The sequence below is a fragment of the Lampetra fluviatilis genome, chromosome 16 (assembly GCF_964198595.1).
Source record: "Lampetra fluviatilis chromosome 16, kcLamFluv1.1, whole genome shotgun sequence".
Lineage (NCBI taxonomy): Eukaryota > Metazoa > Chordata > Hyperoartia > Petromyzontiformes > Petromyzontidae > Lampetra > Lampetra fluviatilis.
This window is the reverse complement of record NC_136290.1, coordinates 5,014,914-5,030,912: the sequence shown is the minus strand read 5'-3', so window position 1 is coordinate 5,030,912 and position 15,999 is coordinate 5,014,914. Positions and strand designations below refer to the sequence as shown.

Sequence of the window (15,999 nt, the reverse complement as noted above, 5' to 3'; positions counted from 1 at the left end):
GAGCCTGACTGGTGAGTGGTGAGGGAGAGTGGTGAGGGAGAGTGGTGAGGGAGAGTGGTGAGGGAGAGTGGTGAGGGTGAATGGTGAGGGTGAGTGGTGAGTGGTGAGGGTGAGTGGCAAGTGGTGAGGGTGAGTGGTGATTGGTGAGGGCGTGATTGGTGAGGATTAGTGGTGAGTGGTGAGGGTGAGTAGTGAGGGTGAGTGCTGAGCGGTGAGGGTGAGTGGTTGTTGTGAGGGTGAGTGGTGAGTGGTGAGAGTGAGTGGTGAGGGTGAGTTGTGAGGGTGAGTGGTGATTGTTGAGGGTGTGATTGGTGAGGATGAGTGGTGAGTAGTGAGGGTGAGTGGTGACGGTGAGTGGTGAGGGTGAGTGTTGAGGGTGATTGGTGAGTGGTGAGGGTGAGTGGCGGTTATGAGTGGTGATTAGTGAGGGGTGAGTGGTGAGGGTGAGCGTGAGTGGTGAGGGTGAACAGTGCGGGTGAGTGGTGATTGGTGAGGGTGTGATTGGTGAGGATGAGTGGCGTGTGGTCAGGGTGAGTGGTGAGGGTGAGTGGTTGTTGTGAGGGTGAGTGGTGAGGATGAGTGGTGAGGGTGAGTAGCGGTTGTGAGTGGTGATGGGTGAGTGGTGAGCGGTGAGGGGTGAGTGGTGAGGGTGAGTGGTGAGGGTGAGTGGTGAGGGTGAGTGCTGAGTGGTGAGGGTGAGTGGTGGAAGAGTGGTTAGTTTTGAGGGTGAGTGGTGAGGTTGAGTGGTGAGGGTTAGTGGAGAGTGGTGAGTGGTGATTGGTCAGTGGTGATTGGTGAGGATGAATGGTGAGTAGTGAGGGTGAAGTTGAGTGGTGAGGGTGAGTGGTGGTTGTGACGGTGAGTGGTGAGGGTGAGTGGTGAGGGTGAGTGGTGAGGCTGAATGGTGAGGGTGAATGGTGAGAGTGAGTGGTGAGGGAGAGTGGTGAGTGAGAGTGGTGAGGGTTAGTGGTGAGGGTTAGTGGTGAGAGTGAGTGGTGAGGGTGAGTGGTGATTGGTGAGTGGTGAGGGTGAGTGGTGAGGGTGAGTGGTGAGGGAGATTGGTGAGGGAGGTTGGTGAGTGGTGAGTTGTGAGGGAGAATGGTGAATAGTGAGTGGGAGTGGTGAGTGGTGAGGATGAGTGGTAAGGGTGAGTTGTGAGTGGTGAATGGTGAGGGTGAATGATGAGTACAGTCAATATGCACTGCTGTTATCATACCAGGTACCACCACCACAATATGTACTCCTCTCATCATAGCAGATACCACCACAGCAGTATGCACTGCTGTAATCATAGCAGGTTCCACCACAATATGCACTGCTGTCATCATAACAGGTACCAACACAGCAGTATGCACTGCTGTAGTGATAGCAGGTACGACCTCAGTCGGTATACACTGCTGTAGCGATAGTAGATACTGCTATCGAGTTGGTAGATACCGCTATAGTAAATACTAAAACAGTCAGTATATACCGCTACAGTCAGTCAATACTGCTACAGTCAGTATATACTACTATACAGTCAGTACATACTACCACGGTGAGTAGCTACTAGAGTCAGTAGATAGTATTATAGAGTGAGTAGATACTGCTATAGATTTTGTAGTTACTACTATAGTCAGTGGATACAACTATAGAGTCAGCAGATACTATACAGTTAGTCGTTACGAGTATATAGTCGGTAGATACTACTGTAGGCCCAGTAAATACTACTATGGTCAGTAGTTATTACAGTCACTAAATACTACTACACAGTCAGTAGCTACTACTGGCTCAGTAGATACTACGGTACAGTCAGTAGATACTACTACAGAGTCAATAGATACCACTTCCTCAGTTGTATGTAAGGTGTTGTTAGTATATATACCTACGAGGGGTAAAGATATTTTTTGAGGGGGGGGGAGACCGCAATTTTCGGAAACCTTTTGACATCAACTATTTACCCCACACTTTCTACAACTTTTTGGACTTGTGAAAGCCTCTTATATATTTGTTGGTGGATAAATGTACAAACAGCCCACCGGGCTTTGACAATACCTTAGTATCTGTATATATATGTAAGGTTTTTAAGAAATATATTTTTCACCCGGGCAAAGCCGGGTACTTCCGCTAGTTTATTATAATGCTTGTTGGGCATCAATCGCCTTTTTGCTGAGCATTAGGATAACCGTAGATTTTATATATTATATATATATTTACTTACGCTGCTTGGCAAACTGCATTGCATATGTTAAAACTAAAGGTGACCACTTCAGATTGCCTTTTTTGAAAAAAAAATATCTACAAAAATGCGAAAGGGTGCATTCCATTAATCAACTATTGAACCAACGTTGGAAATTTCATATTCTTCTGGCAGTGACAGCCCATGCCTAGGACGACTACTGGTTGGCTTTCCACAAATTGGTATGAAAAATAAAATAATCTGCAACAGATGATTGGTCGATTTGACCCCTGACTTGGATTTAAAATGTATGACCTTATGATTGTACATTCTGCCACCCAGCCCGACTGCGAGGCATATTTAGTTTTTTTTTATCTGTAGTGATATAATTTTGAAACATTGAAACAAGTTAATGAGAAAAAAACACCACAGTACCGAGTTTGCTTACGCGATATTGTATACAGATGAGGTGGGTGAGTCAGAGGTCAGATAAGTGAGCTGCAATCACTGAGTGCCTGGGTTCAAGTCCAGAGAACCATTTGTGATTAAACCCACATTCGAAAGTCTAGTGAGTTGGTGGACTCAGTTTTCAGTTTCATTTATTTGGTATAGCCCTGTGAGCCATTCGGCTCTTGAATCGGGTGCAACCGCAACAAACAAAAAACATAACATGAACAAGAAAACATCTTAAAATGACTATGTGCAAACAGAAAACTCCAGGAAAAACTGCAAAGTCTTGCAGAAAAAAGCACCGTACACCAACGCTGTGCAAAAATCCCAGTGGGATGCAAGTCAAACAACAACAACAACCACAAGACATCTCAGCTGGTCATAAATAATTGCACACACACAAATATCACATGGAATTTATATTATGTATTTAATTTGACTATTCCTGCTGTGAGAATTTAGAATATTGATAAACATTACTTTTGGTGCCAGAGCGGGTGGGAAATTGCTGCCCCCTGCTGTGTGGACCAGAGGTCATTTGAAGGAACCTCGGAGGTAGCTCTGCGATATCCCCTTCTGTGAGACAATCTTCGACAAGAAGTGCTGCACTGTTCCGAGAGAAATCCGAATGAATGCTTCATCATGGATGCTTCGCACCTCCGATTAGAGGACGATTGGCTCCGTACGGTACGAAATAAGTTGAACGTGCATGCATGAATCTCGTGGCCTGACACCCGAAATGACAATTGGGATAAAATCAGGGGGAATGGAGGGGCAAGGGTGGGAACACATAGCAATTGAAATATAGCTGTTTACAGATCAGATGCACCTTTAGCTGACACATCATCCATTCCTATTGTAATGCGAGCAAGGATTGAGGGGGGCGGAGTCTGGGTCACGTGAGGAGAGGGATGAGTTAGGGTCACGTGGGGGAGAGGATTTAGGGAGAGAACCGGAAGGGGATCGGGGAGTGGAGACGGAGTGAAACGGGAGGAGGCCACGCTGGGCAGTACGGGGAGAGTGGCGCGATCGCCACGCGTTGGGAGACGTCGGCACCGTCAGCCATCGGTGTCAGGACGCAGAGAGCTAGCGGGCTGTGGAAGGCTAGCTGCAGAGCGGAGCAGCAGTGAGGCTGCAGAGCGGAGCAGCAGAGTGGCTGCAGAGCGGAGCAGCAGTGTGGCTGCAGAACAGAGCAGCAGTGTGGCTGTGGAGTGATCGTCGGAGGAGACGCGGGCCTGAGCGAGGACGCCGTGTGAGCGAGATTCTACGAACCCAAATAAAGGACAACGGAGATCGACACTGAGAAAGAGTCCTTTATTACACTATTGCTATCTCAAAGTCAGTCGCACGTCTGCTTTGGTAGCTGCAGGCCTATCCTAATGTGGAAACACGGTACCGCGTTATACTGAGCGCCATTCTGTCGCGGTACTTGTAGGGGGGGGGGTGAGTCTCGTGACTACGCTGCCCGTGCGACTTGTTTATGGTGGTGCCTCCACCATAGCCGCAAAGGCCGCAGCATGCGTGCAGTGCGCATTCGGAATATTCAAACAATGGAGCGACGGTGATGAAGGCGGCGATGTTCAACGCCGCTGGTGTAGCGTGCTCAGCCCACCTCCTGCTCCACGTCTGGGCAACTACGGAGGGCCGATAGGGAGCTCGCTCAGCTTTACCCTGGACAAAACAGGACTTCGCCAAACCTACCAACTGAAGCAGCAGGCTGCTTTCATTTTTGAAGGCATAAAAACGATAAACGTATCGAAAACGTCACAAAGCACTTGGTGTGATTAGCTGTATCAATATGCGGGCGCCACGGTGGCGGGATGTTAACTACCTCACCTGGTATACAGGAGGTCGTGGGTTTGATCCCGACCCTGACGACGCCTGCATATTTCGAGTTTCCATGTTCTCCCCCTGGTCACGTGTATTTTTCTCCAGGTCCTCCGGTTTTGTTTAGAGTACTGGGCTGCCATAAATGTCAACATGATAAGCCACTTCATTGATCTATCATTTGAGGCCAGGTCACTTCTGAAAAAGAGCTCGTTATCTCAGTGATCCTTACCTGGTACAATAAAAAATAGTTTAGTATAGGGTTTGCAAGTATGCTCTTATCCTCATGGGACCTCCTTTGCCACTATGAGAATAGGTTTCCCCCTTTTTTCTGGCAACAAAACAGGTGTTAAGAAAGCTGTCTCTGGTGTCGACCAATCAGTTTCAAGGACAATGCATATATTATCTGAGTATGTTTTTTGTTTGCATTCTGACCACAAGTATTGTGGTTAATGCAGACATGATTCTTTGTAAAAGGTTTCAGTTTGGTGTTGTAACATCTTAACACAGCTGTTTTGTTGCCATAAAATAGGGGAAAACCTGTTCTCATGCTCTTATCCTTTTGTCTGTTTCCATCCATGTTATTGATATTCTCGATGCTGCACATCCTACCTCAAAACTTCGTGATATCAATGCAATCCTTCCTCTTAACAGAACGTTTTACAGCCCACCGCGCTCTGTATCTCCAGATCCTCATTGGAGTAGGATCAGCTCGGGGCCATGAATTTCCGACACCACGTTCGAAATGCGTGAAGTAATGACACCAGATTCGAGTCTCAGTTAAAGTGCCATGTTCACAGCCAATGACGTAACCAATGGCGTAATTGATGTCAACGCGACTTTACAATTGACACGAGATAGATACATAGATGCTGTGACGTGTGTAGGGAGTCGTGGAATATTGGTAAGTGCACTGTGCTACAAATTCAGCAACCAAAATGAGTTTAATTCCCAGCCATGATCAGTAGTGAGTGTTATCAAAATTGGTCCTAGGCCTCTCCTATATAGATGCAGCCGTTTGCGGTTTGTTAAAAAATGAGCACTGCAGAGGCAAAGTTGTTGGGCATAGTGCTGGCCACAGCACTCCCATACATGTGTCACCTCGTTCCAGTTTACAGGCTAAGTCAACACCAAAATTGCATTCAAATTCAGAAACTTCTTGATTATGCAAGAAGAAATAACAAATGCCTCTTCTGGCCAGATAATAAAACATTCCACAAAATGCTCGTGACAGAGTCTCATGACTTTCTTCTGAGGGTGTACGGAACACTGCAGTGAGATTTCGCCAATTTTTTTTAGAGGTACATTTTTAAACGTATGAACACATTGTCAACTGCAAATGAATCCGTTGGGAAAACTGTACTAATGAAACCGAAGGCACTGTTTGTGTGTATTTCGCGGCCAATCAGGGTCTGCCCAAGACTCGCTTGCCAGCAACTGGCACCCGATGCGAACCATGCAATCGGCTCCCCCACCCCCAATCCCCCAAGGCAGATCTAGGCTGAGTTTTTTTGTAAACTTGAAAACATTTTGCGCTTATTTTCCGTTTCATGTTTTTAAGCGTATTTTTTTAAACAGAGGCATAATGATTCGGTTCGTCCGTCCATCTGTCCAAGCAGTGTATCGGAGATCAGATAAAATAGAGAAGCGACATTTTCAGAATAGATTTGTACACGACAGTGAGACGATAATTCAGTCCGATTTACGGCATTTATTTAGCAGTAAATACAATATTTTACATTAATACATTTTTTAATCCATATTCCCTCTGAAATAATGACATCTTCGTTATTTTTTTATTTGCATATTTTTCCTCGAATTTGGCGCCCCACTTAACTTGGCGCCCGAGGCGACCGCCTAGCAACCAATGCTGTTCTGCATTCCCAAGTTCAATTACCCAGAAAGCACCCGGTGCAGCACAATGCCCCCTGGTGCCCTCCAGTGGCATTGGTTGAGGTCCCAACGCAGAGAAAAGACCGACCGACCACCCCCTTGCCTCTGTGGCCAATCACCAAATACCACTTCGCAGCTACCACCACCTTTATTTTGACCTTTGTGTTTGGTCATCAAAGTGTTAAAGGTCGTGACCTCGGACTTCATTGAGTCTACAGCGCAGCGCGTCACACATCAGGGAATCACTTCTGTCAGGCCCCCCCCCTGAACCCCTTTCTGTCCGCTCCTTTTATCCGCTCCACCGTCCTTTCCGTGAACTTTCTACCAAACCCCTTCGTTTCCCCTAACAGGTCTCCCAACCTTCACCTCATTTTCCATCACGTTTATTTCCTCCCCCCCCCCACCCCCGGGCTCTTTAAAAATGACCCCGATGACCGATCTGATGATTTGAATAGGTCCCCCAGCCTTCCAACCACATTGTGTGCCCTACTTCGGCTTCACGGCCTGCGTGACAGCTCCTGGCCAATGAGAGTCAAGCGGACGCCGCGTGTGAACTCACGATCCGTTAGACCCGCTGAGTGTACACACACACATATACATTAAAGTAATGCTCGCTCCCAAACGAGAAGCCAGCTGTTTGCTCCCGAGAGCTGCCCCTGATCAGCCCGCCCGTGCATACACACACTGCCAAATTTGGAATAATTTCAGGAATAATCACCGCCTCAAAAATCGCTGCCTTAAAAGGGGAGGGATCGGCGAGCCAGGAATGTGCTTGTAAGTAGCGCATTAGATACAGCTCAATAAAGGCGAATATTTTTCGTTGGCCGGGGATGGGTTTAAATGGACCTCGATACTGCGTCCTTTCATTGTTAAGCCACCGCGGGGCCCATGGACGCAGCACTTGTGCTATTGCCACTGTGCGTAACGTAATGATCGGCACACTGGGTTTGCAATGCGGAGGTTGCCGGCTAGATTTGATCTCCCAACAGTTGGAACGGTGGCACAAGTTTCTTAAATTCCCCACCGCCTCTCTCCAACCAGCAGCACGAATGGATTTGAACCTCAGTGAGGCGATCTGTATACCATGCTTTGGTGGGGTAAATTGTGGGAACTCCCACACGTTTCAAGCAAGATATGGAAGTGTAGACCATAGTATCGTCTGGGGGGGGGGTACTGTTTAGAGCTCCCCTTAGCCAGCAGTGGCTTGAGCAGGCAGTTGCGGGGCAGTCCAGTTAAGACAAGAGTTTATCCCTGCACAAATTAAACTAACTTAACTATATGTGATTTTACCAGGTAAGACCCACTGAGCTACATAGCTATTTTTCAGAAACAGACGAGGCCACAAATCAAAGCTCAACAAAGTGGCTTATCATGTGGAAATATTTATATATCTCAGCCAAATAAACTAAGCGCGTGATGAACATTAGTGTGGCACCCATCTCTGTCGGTAGCCATGAGCCAGTGATGGGAATTGCACATTCCCATGGCAGGGGTATCATTCTCTATTCAGAAAAACTCAATTTGACTTTCTACTAAGTTGTAAATATATTTTTGACCGCAGAGGGGTTATGGGTTTTCAGTTTTTTCAGTTGCATTTATCTGGTATAGCCCTGTGAGCCATTCGGCTCTTGAATTGGGTGCAACCGCAACAAACAAAAAACAAAAACATGAACAAGAAAACATCTTAAAGTGACTATGCACAAACAGAAAAATACATGCAAAGTCTTCCAGAAAAAAGCAACGTACACCAACGCTGTGTGCAAAAATCCCAGTTGGATGCAAGTCAAACAACACCAACAACCACAAGACAACTTCGATTAAAGCCATCATTCTGACACCGTACTACAACAAACAAACATGGCCAAACCAAAAAATCCTGATTGGGAGTAGAACTCCCAGTGAATGATTGCTCTAAGCCACAGCACCACCTAGCACTCCTGTGCAACATTGCAGCGTGTTTGTGCGTGAGGGGTTGTGGTGGTAGGACAGTGTTATTTGGCACTGCACTGACTGGGTTTAAATTCCTCATGACGGATGCGCACTGGTGGCAGTTGTTATTTTAGACGTGGACCCCCCTCCTCGGCCTAAACAATCCGCTGCGGTGTTTAGAGATGAACGGCAAATATACAAAAGTGGCCATGTCGGCGCTGATTGACAATACCGTACTCTTCGCGACAATTTAAGGGTAAAGGCGCAGCCCTGAAATGTCCTTCTCACGCTACTGCTGGCAGAAAGGCCTCCACCAGAGGGAGCTCAAGAGAAGGCCGCGAGAGGGTGTTTTTGGCCTACTCTTCCACGCTGACCAGTGAACCTTGGAAGTGGTTGGCGTACCAACACTTTACCACACCAAACGCGACCTGCCCATCGACTAACCGTGGTTGCACCCATGTACATATACTTCTGCGTGAACAGAGATATTTTAGCAAATGTCTTTCAGTTTCATTTTGCTATTTGATGCGGGTCATCCGAGTAGAGTACTGAAGGGACTTTGTGTTGATTCAAAGTGAATTACTTTACTGTATTGTCAAGCAAATAATGTATTTCTTTGTGTAATGTCTGCTTCATGTGAGTATTTAATTTCTCTTAAAATACTGCAAGAATTGTGTTTGGTTGAAACAAAACATTATACACGTGTAAAAACGCATTAATTAACTTACAAATAGCAACTGTTAAGACTTAATGTGTACAGAAAATCACTTGTGCGAGAATTGCTGTTTGTCAATGTATGCAAATTGTGTGAAAGTGATTACGCGAGCGAAAACTACCCTGACTTGGCAGCAGAACAAATGGGAAACAAAAAGAAAACGCTGACGATAAAAAATATCATTCTGATCACAGTCCCGAAACGCAACAATTAATGGATTCACTGAGGGAGGGAATGATTACACCCCTAATAAATCCTTTATGGTTTAAGTTATTGGTAGGATGATGCTCAGTTAGCATTATTATACTCTTTGGTTCTTTGGGTAAAGTCACGTAGGTATAAAATAAAATAAATCACGACGTTTCGGGTGCAACACAAGCGTCCATCAAAGAGTATGGATTCCTGCAGTCACGAAAGCTTCAAATCAAGATAGCATTATTATATTATATCTTCGAGTATAAAATCCAAGTCAGAGTTCACTCAGCCCATCATCATTATGATTACAATCATGTCTCTGTAATGGGTAAAATAGCACCACCTGGTGAGAAGTCTACAGTGTTTATCCTCTCAATAAACTGGTCCCTACCATAGGAATATGGAATTTCCACAATCGGCTCCGGGGTCGTGTGGTGATACCTGCAGTTCAGGTAGGCAGTGAGTTCCACCTTGGGTATACTCATTGCAAGAGACACGAGCAGGTGATTAATTAAACTAATAGGAAACTTCTACCGGTAAGAACCTCCTGGTTACACCAGCCCACAGGGGATTATTGTGTCCGTCCGTCGTGCATCAAAAAATGGGAGCAGTGGGGCTGGGTGGAGAGAGGAGGGTGGGGAGGGGCTGGGTGGGGAGGGTGGGGAGGGGCTGGGTGGGGAGGGTGGGGCTGGGTGGGGGGGTGGGAGGGGTGGGGCTGGGTGGGAGGGGTGGGGCTGGGTGGGGAGGGGCTGGTCACCCCGTGAGTGCAAAACTCAACGTTTAACCTACTCACGCCGGCTTGTGCCCGCCCTCACAGTCGGGCATATTTGCGGAATACACCACGCCGCCGTTGACCCTGGCCATTGACCGAGCAACCCAACGTTCCTACCAGCTCCCTCTGCAGGAATGTGTTTTATGCACCAGTGGGTGCTGAGTTGTTGTCAGACCTGCAGCTTCCCAAGAGGACGCGTTAATTATTTGGCTGGTCAACGCGATGTGGACCTCGCTGCTCAAGCTGACTTGGAGCCACTGCATGTCCCTGACTGGCTCAGGATCGATGTCTACTCCTGAGAACATCTCGGAGATACTGATTTTTCTCTCTAAGTATCGTAATGTCGTAATCGTTGTCGTCCTTTTTCGCTCGCCTTTTTTCTTTCAGAAACCCGAGAGGAGAAAGCCAGGAGGTTGTTTCGACACTACACCGTGGGTTCCTATGACAGCATCGACACAAGGTAAGAATAGGCTGCAGCTTTCGATGATTTGCTGTGAATTCTCCATCGGCAGCATGATGTTGTTACACAAACAATCTCCGGCTTTTGCTCGGCAGCGAATTTGCATGTATACAGTGCCGTTCCTGGCAGTTGGGATTTAATTGAGTCCGCACCTTTTTTCAAACGGGTGAGTTGGCCCATTAGAAGCTAATTAATTTTCTGCAATTAGCGTTTGGACGAGCGGATAATTTGTGCGAGCAGAGTAGGTTTTTTTTTTTTAGCAAACGCATTACAAGGTGTTCAACTTGGCACCATGCAATTTATTTTGTGTCTTTAAATGCGACCGAGTCAGCATGTCCCAAGTTACGCCAACTACGATATTTGAAAGGTTGAAATAGTTATCACCATCATCAACCTAGCGTATGAATCTCAGCTTCCAACTAGCGATCTCGCAGGATGGGGGCGGTCTAGCTGAAGGTAAAGATAAAGGTGCAGCCCTGCAATGTCTTCCTGGTGAGATGGACCTCCACTATTGTAAAAGGGGGAAGTGGGAGTTACCCACACTTTACCTCACCCCACTGTTGGGGTGGACAGAGGCTGGGGGTTGGGGCTGGGTGGGTGGGGATTTGTTTAAGAAGCTTGTTCCATCGTTCAGCTTCCTTGCCGGGAGATCGGACTGTGACCTCTCGACCGCGTGTGCAGTGTGCCGACCACGACACCAGGGCAGCACGTGTAATGATGCGCGTTATTAATCCACTGCTTGCGGCTTTGGCAGTCGCCACGTGACCGCGAGTATTTTTTTATTGCCTGGAATGATCGCTGACCTTCATTGATTTAACACATCCAATCAGAAATGAAGCACTTCGCCTGTTAATGTCCCCGGCGGCTCCTTACCAAGTTAAGCGCGGCACAGATCGCATTGTTTTTCTGAGGCACTCGTAAAACGTGCACACTTTAGCGCTACTTGGGCTTAATGATGAAACGAAATGAACGTCGTTCCCATCGAGCAAATTGCATTGTCTTAGCGTTTTACAAAGCCGTACGACGCTGCGTTGCCCACGTTTTATTCCGCGAGTATGTGTGTGTGTCCGGGTGTGGATTCATTTGGTATCCCAACCCTGACAGGGCAGGCACATTGTTAAATCATGACATGTCATTGGCCAAGCGAAGCATTTCCCTTGATGACGTCACCGAGAAAACAAAAGCGGCCTCTTGGGCTCTCCGAGAATTGAGATTCAAGCCACCGATCCGATAACTTAACATTTGTTGCATTAAGACGCTAAATGCTATTTGGCTGGCTGACCCAGAGGGCCTATATTGTTCCTGACAGAGCGCTGATAAAATCCTGGGTTGGATTCTGAGATACCACTCGCGATTAAAATCGACTATATCTGAAGTGTAACGTGACCTCAGCCCAAGTCACCAATGACTGTACAAATATCATATACGTTTAATGTTTTAACTTGAATCAGCGTAATCAATGTGAAGATTTAAATGTATAGTATCCAACATCTTTTAAACGGCATGGATTTCTGATAGATTGTGTGAGTAAAATTCCAATGTGTGTCATACGCCCTCCTCTACCCAGCACAGCCAAATAAATAAAGTTGTCACGCGAACACGCGTGTCAATTCATTATTGCTTCAGCACCATAGGTGTGTTGGACAGCAATCGGCGATGTCTTAACAATCGGTACGACGTTTTCACTGGCGGTTACAACCAGCATCATCAGACGATTGCCAACATTTGTGAAAATCTCCCTCCAGTCATGGGCGTTAAATAGGCGGTGTGATGTCATCAGATTGCCTCCACTCGCAAGCGAGCAGGGAGTATCAGGAGTTATGTCTAGAGGGGCATGTATTAGCATAAATTATGATATGTAACGTTTGATTTAAATATAATTTGTTCCAAATTTATATCAGGAAAGAAAAGCACGTTGAATTTACTCAAAATGTAGTTCTTTCACATAGTCTGGCACCATTCCCTGACAATATGTGAACATAGAATGCTCAATCTCGTAACATCATTCCAAATTCACAATCAGCGTAGCGTCAGCGATAAATCCCAAAATAATAATTGTAAATATAAAAAGAGGGGCAGCAGGGGGAGGGGGGGGTGAAATTCACAAATATATTTCACGCTTGAATATAGCCAGGCCAAATGTGTGACAACTGGACATTGCTTATAATACGGAGTGCCAGGCCTATTTATCAGCGATGTGAAATTACGTAAAAGCCAAGCTGCTTTGCGGAGGGTGGGGGGTGGCTGATGCTGGGAAATAATTATGGGAAAAAATATAGAAAGCCCAAGCTTGCAATGAACCAGTGGGGAACACCTGCAGAGGCTGTCAGAACGGTCGTGTTGATGATGATTAATCGGCTGAAATTTAATTTGTTTTTTTTGGGGGGGAGGGGGGTATGGGTGAAACTCCATGCTCACCGCGCCAGACACTGGGCACGTGATGAATAGCAGATTGCTCCTCCCCCCACCCGCTGTTATCTTCGCGTGACACATTTACATTGCGGCATTGTGGGTTCAAATCCTCGCGTCGCAAAAATGAGCAAAACCAATAACAAAAGCACACACGTCGATCATAGGAACATCTTAAGGCAACGTATAAGGGGCTCAATTTCTATTCTGCTCTCTCTCTCTTTTGTGCGTCTATGAATACGTGGGTGAATGTGGGTGATTTGTTGAGTGCTGCTGATGAGTTTCAAAGAGCACGAAGCTAATCCGCACGCATCTTACGCAATTGATTGAAAAGGAATTTAGTTAGAACTCCTTCATGTGTTTAGTTGTCCTTCCTGCGCACCACCGATTAGCACGGTTGGCTACGTACAGTGCGAAAGAAGTTCAACATACATCGAATTGCTCTTCAAAATGTGTACTTTGACGACCTTTTTAAATTCTTTATATTAAGTTCACTTGCTTGCTTGCTTGCGCGCTTACGACCGTGCAAATCTTTCGGTCGTTTTTTAACCCACTTCCCGTGATCCAATCGAGCTGACATTTTGCACACAGACTCGTTGTGCGTGACAATTTATTTTCGTGAAATTTTTTTCCCAAAATTTTCAACATTTTAGGAATTTTTTTTATATTTAATTACCAATTGCTTAATGGTGGCAGGCAATCATCTGACCCATAGGTGGCAGCCATCTCAAGCCAGAGGACGAGAGGACTCTAGCCGCCCGTTTCAAAGACCAATGTGGGCTGGGTTGTGGCCCATTGAACACGTACTGTAATTTATTTGCCATGCATATAAAGGATTTATATTGAAAAACTTTGTTTTTACGGGTTAATTTTTATAGGTTATGTGTTCAACATTATGACGTCCAGGCGTTGGCATAAGCAAGGCACTCAGTGCACAATTAGAAGGTTTTGAGTTCAAGTCCCAGTTGCGGGCGTCAGTTCAGCCAATCATATATATGGGGTCAATAAAAAAAAACATTCTCTCGAGAGCTCCCTCCTCTAGTGGAGGGCCCTTAGCCACCAGTGGCTTGAGCAAACAATTTCAGGGCAGCACCTTTAACTTTACTTCGACATGTCAAGTCAAGACAGAGAATTCTTCTTGCTCAAATCAACATTGGGTGGTACCCAGCTCTGCGGGATGGTCACAAGCCAGTGGCTGAAATTCCACATTCCTATGGCTGGTACTTTCCATAAAGTGTTATGGCGAATGTGCCTGCCCTGTCAGTTTGGGATACCAACATAACTCACACGCACACACAGTTTATTCAGTTTTTGTGTGTGTATGAATATGCGAGTACATGTGGGTGATTTGCTGTAGTGCAAGCTAGTCCGCATGCATCTCACTCAATTGCTCATAGAACATTGTACACTAATGACCTTTTTATAACTTCATGGGATTTACCAACCGCTGGCTCGTAGCATTTGCTTATTTTAGCCTGATGAATGAACATATAGTCTTGCTTACACAGAACATGTCAACTTCAATACTGTATATAAAAAAAAAACAATTCAGACGATGCAGTGTACAGCCAGGCGTGTGTGAAATGCGGATGGGTGATGTATAAGCCGTGGGCCATTTGTGCTGAATAAGCAGGGTCAGGCCTCGTGGGAGCTGGGAAGAGTGTGAGAGTGAGGTGGGGTGGGGGATACTCTTGGGGCTGTATATGGGGGGGGGGGGTGGTGCTCGTGGGGGCCTCGGGATTGTGCAGAGGTCTCACAGCGGTGGCTGCTGTGCGCGCGCTCGCTGCTGTTGCCATGACGGTGGTTGGCTGCAATCAAAAATGCACGGATTCTGTCACTGTGGACAGGCTGTTTGACTTTATTGCATGCTCGTCTGCCAGCCAAATCATTGCTTTGTGAACGCAGCCATCTGTACAATCCAGCGGGCACGTAAAAGGTGCAGCCCTGGAACTGCGTTGCGCACGCCAATGTTGGTGGAAGGGCATCCACTGGAAGCCTGCTCTAGGGAGGCCCCTCTAAGTGGGTTCTGTAGTTGTGGACAACTCTTCCACGCTGACCAGACATCTTGAAAGAAACCCGAAGTACTTTGTACTCCCATCGTGTTGTTGTAATGTTCTTACCCGCTCCTACTGGACATCTGTGACAAAGAGCTTCATAGCTCGTCAGATTTCTCCAGTGTAAATGAATATTCTGATTCTGACCGACGTGCCGCGGGGAGGCCTTCATCCAGAAGTGGATTGGAAAAAGGGCTGTGAGTTACCTTACAGGGACGCTGTTTACATGGGAAAGTGGCCGTATGGTCGTTGTGCTACGATCCTATCCTGACAGGTTTGATTGCCTAATGTGGATACCGGCAGTGGAAAGTGAGGTCTCAGCCTGTCCTGAGTCTCTCCTCGCTCGACGCAGCCCAAAAATGAGAAGCAAGTTGGGTTGTATTAACATAAACATTGAGAAGTCAAAAGGCATGCGTGTTGGTCACACAACTTCCTCGTCTGCCTTTCCTAACCAACATTATTTAGACGATCTTTGCTCTTGTGTATGAATGTATGTGTGTGTGTGCAATGTGCAGGGACTCTTCTCACGAACGAGTTAGGTTCCAGAGGTCTATTCATTAGTCGATTTGGTCGTAAGTCCAACTTTACTCCTGTCGATTTCGAACGTTGTACGGCATGTACACTAAACACGGGGAATGACTTTAAAAGTTGTATAATCTCCTGTAGACGTAGATGCCATCGATTCTTCATGTTCTACAGATGTAGATGCCACCACCGCCATCTATTGCGCGGCGGTCAAACTCACGATTCTCGGTCCGAACCGGCAACTGGACATACGGGACAGGTTTTTTTGTATCTTTTTTCAGAAGCGACCTGGCCACAAACGATAGCTCAACGAAGTGGCTTATCGTGCGGAAATGTATAGCGGCCAAGTACTCTCAACGCCCGTTGACTCTAAATGTGACTAACCCAGGGCTGTAGCCGCACAGGGCAGTTCACATCAATGAACAAAACAGAGAGCCGACACGCAGCAGACAGGTTCTGTACAGCTTCGCAATATCCGACCGTCACATATCCGCCTTGACCAATTAACCGCCCACACGCCTAGTTCATAATCGGGACGCACAGTGTCATTTGAACATCTCATAGATGTATGAAGATTCCACGTATCCACCAGTCCCCAGTGAGTTGGATACG

The 15,999-nt window shown here is 46.5% G+C and overlaps 1 protein-coding gene across 2 annotated transcripts in view; it reads left to right on the top strand.

Moving 5' to 3' along the window:
* Positions 1-15,999, top strand: part of LOC144936478 (SH3 and multiple ankyrin repeat domains protein 2-like) — a 672,911-nt gene that overhangs the window by 484,461 nt on the left and 172,451 nt on the right. For both annotated transcript variants that reach the window (XM_078863558.1, XM_078863557.1), the window contains one exon: positions 10,327-10,399. In XM_078863558.1, coding sequence (XP_078719684.1) covers positions 10,327-10,399 — 73 coding nt within the window. The remainder of the gene's footprint in view (positions 1-10,326; positions 10,400-15,999) is intronic.